The sequence below is a fragment of the Rattus rattus genome, chromosome 5, assembly GCF_011064425.1.
Source record: "Rattus rattus isolate New Zealand chromosome 5, Rrattus_CSIRO_v1, whole genome shotgun sequence".
Taxonomy (NCBI): Eukaryota; Metazoa; Chordata; class Mammalia; order Rodentia; family Muridae; genus Rattus; species Rattus rattus.
The window spans coordinates 63,885,565-63,893,698 of NC_046158.1; the positions used below are offsets into that span (position 1 = coordinate 63,885,565).

At 33.9% G+C, this 8,134-nt stretch overlaps 1 protein-coding gene across 1 annotated transcript; it reads left to right on the plus strand.

The window, feature by feature from the left end:
- The first annotated feature begins 1,531 nt into the window (after positions 1-1,531).
- On the plus strand, positions 1,532-2,533 carry LOC116900857 (olfactory receptor 1094-like). Its single transcript, XM_032902545.1, has one exon. The coding sequence runs from the start codon at positions 1,532-1,534 to the stop codon at positions 2,531-2,533; it is 1,002 nt and encodes a 333-aa protein (XP_032758436.1).
- Positions 2,534-8,134: the final 5,601 nt, after the last annotated feature.

Genomic DNA, 8,134 nt, shown 5'->3' on the forward strand with positions numbered 1-8,134 from the left:
TATATACATCAAAAACATATAAAGGGCCGGGGTAAGAGGAAAATACACAATTTTCACAGCTTGCCTATTTGACTGAAACAATCATTTCGATGGTAAGAGAAAAATCTATCATATACAAAATATTTAGAAACTCTGAATTTTACATTATACTATATGCTTTAACATGCAAGTTTTCTTTATTTTTTAAAATTCTATTGTATTATTTTATTTTTGAGATTATACTATAATTACATTGTTCCTTTCTCCTCTCCCACATATCCATCTTAGCTACCCTTCAACTTCATGACATCTTTTTTACAAATTGTTATTCTATGCAGATATATATATATTATATTACGTATATTTATGTTTTAACAGCTGTCTATTTGCACTCCGCAAACAAGAAGATGGTGTTTCCCAAGGAAGTACATATCAACTAATTTTATATGTAATTTGATGTTATAATTTTACTTAAGAAATTGTATAGTACAACTGAAGCATATGTCTCTTATGGAGAATTATTGTGTCTTATATTTAACACATATTTTTTGATTAGAAATCTGTTTTTACTTCCACAAGAAAAACAAGATTATAAGAAGTTAAATTAAATATTATATTTCAATTAGGAAAAAATGAAATGCATAAATATTTTAAAACTACAAACCAAAAACTGTTTTATGCTTTCTGGATGCTTCGTTGTTGTTAAGTGATGTCAACAAAATTTGACTTTATTTCTAAATGTTATGAATTCAATATAGAATCATTCCTTTTTATTGAACTTTCTTATAAAACTTAGCTTCCTTAAAAAATTAGTCAGATATGTACTTCTGTGTGCATGTCAGGAGTTAATGAGACTTAGTGGTGATACAATATAAAAACAACAAATGTTAAAAAAAATCAAGTTAAGCTACAATGTTCATTTCAAAAAAGAAAAGTAAGAACTAAAACACATTTCAAAAGGGATTTTCTTTCTTTAATTTTATTTTTCATTTTCAAAAGGCTCATCTTACCCTTTCTGATTTTTTTCTGTTTGTTATAGTTCATCATGAGTTAATAAAATTAGAAACCCTCATAAGAAAGGTAGTCGTGAATGAGTTTAATATCTAACAAAAAATTATTCCATGTTCCACTATCTCACATTCACTAATTGAATCCCACGCAATTTTCCTTAAACTCTAATGATCTCACTATCTAAAAATGACTTAGATACTGAGGGAACTTATTAGACAGACCCTATCTATAACGTATGATATATCTTCATGTTGACAGTCATGAGCACCAAAAAAGTTGAGTAAATTAACAGAATAATGAGCACTGTCAAGATTAATTTTGTTGATTCTAAATATGAAAAATCACAGTGAAAATGTAAAGATAGACATTGTAAAATTATTTTTAACCCAATAATGCATCTAATTCTTCTCAACTTCTTTATTACAGCTGCAGCCACCAAAGAGAAAGTGTTCATTAAGACTTTCTAAAACACAAGACCATGGATGTGATGGTGGACACAGTTCTCATAAAGCACTGATTTTAAGTGGTATATGAGTCAGAGATGTCGAGGCATCCACTAGGTTACAGTGTACAAAGATTTCCAATGAAAAATGTGACAGACATCACAATATTTATATTAACAGGTTTCACTGGTGATGCTGACATGCAAGCCTTGTTATTTATTTTATTTTTTGTGATCTATCTTTTTACTCTTATAGGCAACTTGGGACTTGTTTTGCTAGTCATTGGAGATTCCCACCTTCACAATCCCATGTACTATTTTTTAAGTGTTCTATCATTTCTAGATGCTTGTTATTCCACAGTTGTCACTCCAAAGATGTTGGTCAATTTTCTTTCAAAAGATAAATCTATCTCATACCCTGGTTGTGTAACAGAGTTGTTTCTCTTAGTTACATTTGGAACCACAGAATGTTTCCTGTTGGCAGCAATGGCTTATGACCGCTATGTAGCTATCTACAACCCACTTCTGTATGCAGTGAAAATGTCACCTACTGTCTATATACCTCTCATCATAGCTTGTTATTCAGGTGGAATTATGCATGCTTCTATACACACAGTGGCTACCTTCAGCCTTTCTTTCTGTGCATCCAATGAAATTAGGCATGTCTTCTGTGATATTCCTCCATTGCTGGCTATTTCTTGTTCAAACACCAATATAAACCAGCTTCTGCTCTTCTATTGTGTGGGTTCCATCGAAATTATCACCATCCTGATTGTCCTGGTTTCTTACAGTTTCATACTCTTTGCAATTCTTAAGATGCGTTCTGCTGAAGGGAGGAGAAAAATCTTTTCTACATGTGGTTCTCATCTTGCAGGAGTGTCAATTTATCATGGGACAATACTTTTTATGTACATGAGACCTAGTTCAAACTATGCCTTGGAATATGACATGATTGTGTCCACATTTTATAGTATTGTGATTCCAATGATAAATCCCCTCATCTATAGTCTGAGAAACAAAGATGTGAAAGAGGCAATGAAAAAGATTTTTGAGAGAAATTTATTAATGAATAAAGTTCATTTTAAATTCGAACAACACTAGGAATAATGTCTGTTGTAAATCTGCATTTTACAAAAAATACTCTCAAGTTTGTTAATAGTACACATGTTCCTAAATGTTACAGCTAATGTATTAATAGTATCTTAATTCCTGTCTGTAAAAATAGTAATGAGCACTATCACTTAAATAGCCATGGGTAAATTCAAGCACAAGTTTATTAAAAATACTATTGATATGATTTTATCAGTAATTTATTTGAATTTTCAAAAGCATTCATGACATTAAGAGTCATTATTTGGAATGTTGTCATCATATTGGTTATAGTAAGTCCTCTTCATGCCATGTAAATTTATATGTCATGTTCCAGTTCCCCTCTTCTCTGGTTATAATGCAATTGCTTAATTTCTTGTGACATACTTTTAACAAACTAATCACCTAAGGTAGTTTTAGACATGTTCACCTTAAGCCATAGACTTTTTCTCTTTTTCTTTAACTTTTTCATCTTTCTTTCTTTCTTTCTTTCTTTCTTTCTTTCTTTCTTTCTTTCTTTTCTTTTTTCTCTTTTGTGCAGTATATATGTATATGTGGATATATATATATATATATATATATATATATATATATATATATATCTTTGACTGTTCTAAAAATCACTTTTCATATGAGGCTATCCTCAAACTCACAGAGATAAGCTTACCTTTGCCTCCTGAGCGGTTGAATATAAGCCACCATAAATTCATTATTCAAAGTTATAAATTCCAGTGTCTCGTAAAATAAATGAAATAGGAATAAATCCACATGGAACTAAAGTAAGCACACTGATTCAATATATAAATATATTGGATATAATAAATAATATGGAATATTTTAGAAAGAATCAGTAGCAGTGAAATTCCATCTGTGTGTTTTTTTCAAAGTCATTTTGTATTAGATATACGTCTTCAAGCTTTTACTTCCACCTGGTCAACACAATCTCTGCCACCATTTAACTATTGTTATTCATTATTTCCCCTTCTTTCAGTTATCTAATTTTATGAAAACACGGCATTAGCCAACATTGAAGACAAGAGATCATTTTATAAGATGTATTTAAATCTAAAACACCATTATTTTCATATTAAGGCATGCGACATGAGTAGTATGAAATAAAGAAACACATAAAATTATTGCCCTTATCTTATTAGACTTGATTGTTACCAGTATGTCAGAATTACTTTGTTTAGCATTTTATTGCAGCATAGCAAAATATGCATTTCCTTAACATTTTTGCGGAGACTTTTTAATTAAGGATTTTTTATATGTCTATTTTCAAATAAATAAGCATAAAGATTATCAAGGACTGAAATGATGAATAAGAAAAAGAATGATTTTATTTATAACTATGCATTTTAAAATTTTAGCAAATTCATTTCTAAAGAACACCGACTCAGTATGACTTTTTGCAGGAAATTTGATTATGTTGTGAACCTTGAGATAGTCTTATTACTGATAAAATCTGTTTCTGGTTGTTATGTTGCTCAGTCCTTAAGACAAATATATTTAACCCCTCTGAGTGGAATACAGACATGCCCTTAATATCCATCTTTAATCTCAAACAATGAAGGTAAACATAGTTTGTAGAAGAAAACACCTGCAAATTTTTTTAGATAAGAACAATTCTGGGTCAGAGATTTTGACTGTGGGTTGATAACACCACCCCTTCTTTTGACGCCCTGGCTTTCTATTGGAGGTGGACTCTGAGTTCCTTCTGTCCACTGTGGGGCATTTTATCTAAGGTCACTCCCGCTTAGTCCTGAGAGTCTCTCACCTCACATGTTTCTGGTACCTTTTAGAGGGTCTCCCCCACATTTCACCTCCTGAGGAGTCATATTTCCTTTTGTATATTCTGGATATCTTGGCTTCTCTCCTGGCTCCCCACATGATACCTGATCATACTCTTCTTTACTTGCTACCCCTCTACTTTCCTGACCAGATCCCTCTGTTTATCTACCATGATTATTTCCTTCCCCCTACTCAGTGTGAATAAAGTTTCTCATTCAGCCTTTCTTCTTGTTAAAGCTTTTAAATTCTGTGGGTGTATGCTGGGTATTCTGTACTTTTAGTCTAATATCCACATCAATGTGTATATACCATGCATGTCCTTTTGATCTGGGTAACCTCATTCAGGATGATATTTTCTAGTTCTATCCATTTCTGTACACAATTCATAATAGTTTCCTCATTCTTAGCCTGTTTGGTGGAGGGTAGCATTCTCTTGGCGATGGGACACGTGGGAAGATAAATGGGATGAGGAACTGTGGGAAGGAGGAACTTGAGTTGGGAAACAATGGGATTGTAAATAAATGAAACTTTAAAAAGGCAATTTCATGCTTGAAAATTATTTCTAATTGAGGGGCAGGTCCAGTGACAAATCAGGGAAAGTTTGATGGAATAGGATATGTCCTACTCGTGAGAAGAGAGAGTAAATGGAAGCTACTTCTGCGGAAGTACAGAGAGAGAAATGGGAGGTAGTCTTACCTAGACAGGTATATGGAAACAGGTTGCAGAGGAAGAACAATCTAGATAAAGGTGAAGAGGGAAGCCAGAGAATTAGAAGCATCAGGAAGTTTAGAGAATGTTACCTAAGTTAGTATGAGGTCAAGCAGATCAATTCAGAAGAGACTAAGAGAAGGCAGATTGAATCAGCCATGTTGGAAAGGAGTTGACCCAGGAGAACTTAGGGGAACCAGCCAGGAAGAGATCAGAAAAACAAAAAAGGGTGAGCTTTTTCAACAGTAAATCTCAGAGGCACTAAACATTCTAGGCCTAGCTTATGTTTCAAAAAGTCTAGAAGATTCCAGGATTAGACCTAGGATAACAGATGGAGGAATTAAGCCTCAGAGACAATAATTCTACAATTATATCTGACACATAAAAGATTACGTTTACGGTTATTTTTTATCAAAATTCCAGTTATCTTCTTTTTGGTTTTTTAAGTCAATATTCCAGAAAACAACTGATAGCATAGCTTGTCTTTAGGGTTTTCTATTTGTTCCAGTCCATACATTAAAATTAAGAAATCTGAGTTCTTTATTTTCATCTCAGTTCCATTTCACTATAGCAATTTTGACTTGCTCTGTGCTTTAGAGTATGTTTTTTAAAACACTTGAATAATTTGAATACACCGAAATTTTTCACTGTGTTTCTCTATCTTTTTTTTCTTTTTTGGTATTTTATTTTATATTTTGAAATCTTTTATTGATTATATGCAATCTTGCTCATCTCCCTTTCTCTCTCCATTGGCCCTCTGCCCTTGCTACCTGTCCCATAGGGAGACAAGCAAATAAACAAAACATCTCACCATGACAGTTATACTGTGTCCTGGTGTGAAACACAGTATACAGTTCTACCCAAAAAACTTTTCTTGCAAATGTCCATTGCAATTAATCATTGCTTTGGATTGAGTTTTCTGTGTTATAAAGATATTGCAGCTTAGGAATCAACAGGACCATCTTCTTCTCAGGCCACTGGGACCATCTCTGTAGCCCTACCCAGGGGAAAAGGCAGGAAAACCTCAGCTGAGTGCTAGAGTCTGTAAGGGGCTGGACCAGATCTCCCACTCTCAAGCCCTCAGGATCATAGAACTGTACTCTTAGACAAAACTAAATCATCATATTTTACCATTAATAAAATGCATTCCCAAATCTATTGAGAATCTGATATCTATGTCTGATTGTTTAAAATTTTTTATTAGATATATTTCTTTACTTACATTTCAGATGTTATTCCCCTTCCTGGTTTCCTTTCCATGACCCCACATCCCTTTCCCCCTGCCTCTTCCCCATACGGGTATTTTCCCTATACATCCCCTTACTTTCCCCCCACATTCCCCTGCACTGGGGGTCGAACCTTGGTAAAACCAAGGGCTTCCCCTTCCACTGGTGCCCCAACAAGGCTATTCTCTGCTGTGCCTGATTTATTTATTTATTTAATTTTATTTATTCACTTTACCTCCTGATCTCTGTGCCCTTCTTCTGGATCACTCCTTTCCACAGTTCCTCCTCCATACCATCCTCTTCTCCTATGAGAAGGTGGAGGCCCCATATGTATCCCCCAGCCATGCCACATCAAGCTTCTGCAGGGCTAGCTACATCTTCCACTGCGACCAAAAATACAGCCCGCCCCGAAGAATATGTCTCATAAATGGGCAGCAGCTTTTCGAATAGTCCCAACTTCAGTTGTTCCAGGCCCACATGAAGCAAGAAGCACATCTGTTACATATGTGTGTGAGTCCTAGGTCCAGTCTCTGTTTTCTCTTTCAGTGGTTATTCGGTTTCTGAGAACTCCAAGGGTACAGATTAATTAAGTGTGGAGTCAACTTCCTGAGAAGTTCCTATTTCTTCAGGGCCCTCAATCTTTCCCCCAACTCTTCCAACAAGAGTGTCCAAGCTTCATCTAATGGTTGGTGTGAGTCTCTGTGTCTTTCTAAATCAGCTGCTGAGTGGAATCTCTCAGAGGGCAGCCATGCTACAGTCCTGTCTGGAAACCTAACAGAGTATCATTAATAGTGACAAGGATTGTTGTTTACCTATGAGTTGGTTCCCTAGTTGGACTTGTTATTGCTTCGCCATTCCATCAAAGACCTGAAACTTTGTTTTGTCTTTTTTTTTTTTTTTCAGAGCTGAGGACCAAACCCAGGCCTTGTACTTACTAGGCAAGTGCTCTACCACTGAGCTAAATTCCCAATCCCAGACCTGGAATTTTAAAATTGATGTAGGAAATACTATGTAAAATGCACACAGACCTAGATGGCCTTGGACCACATCTCACACCTTATTCATACATTATCACTAAGCTGTCTGAAGATGTAAGCAAATTAGATTAGCAGCATCATAATCTAACGAGTTGAGGCAAAATAAAATGGAAGTCTGAGCACTCACTGGATAAAGGTAAGACCAAATGTTTATAATGAGAAACACTTCTGACAATCAATGACAAGAGAGCTGAATCTCAGTCCTGAAACAAACAATATGAATTACTAAAGACAATATGAATCACCTCTTAAATTAATATCCCCATAAAATGTCAGCTTAGATTATACAGAAGGCAATGCATTATAAAAACAATTATACATATTTCAAAGAATTCAGAGAAGAAATTAATAAAATCCAGCATCAAGAAAACAATATGAAACAAATTGTGGAATTAAATAATGAAAATTCTGGGTAATACAATAGAATTTAATAAATATATATTTTGAAGAAAAAAAAAACAAACCTGAAACCATGAAAGGGAAATTCATTAAGTCAAATAAAAAGCTGATTAGAAATTTTTACCAGTAGTTTAGATAAACTTGTAGATAGATGATTATGTCTTTAAGATACGATATAATTTGTATCACTCTGTCAAAAATAAAAGTTAAGTCTTTTGAAATCCATAAATGGAACAGCCATGGATTCTCTAAAATCATGAAAAGACAAAATCTACAAATCAACAATATAAATGAAGGAAAGGAAACATCACATTCACAAGAATATCATAAATATTATAATCAAAATTTTCAAATTTAAGAAAAAGTGTGTATTCATGTACAAGAACCATACAAAATACAAAGGGAACATGACCAAAAAACCCTCTCCAAATCATATAACAGTCAAAATAATA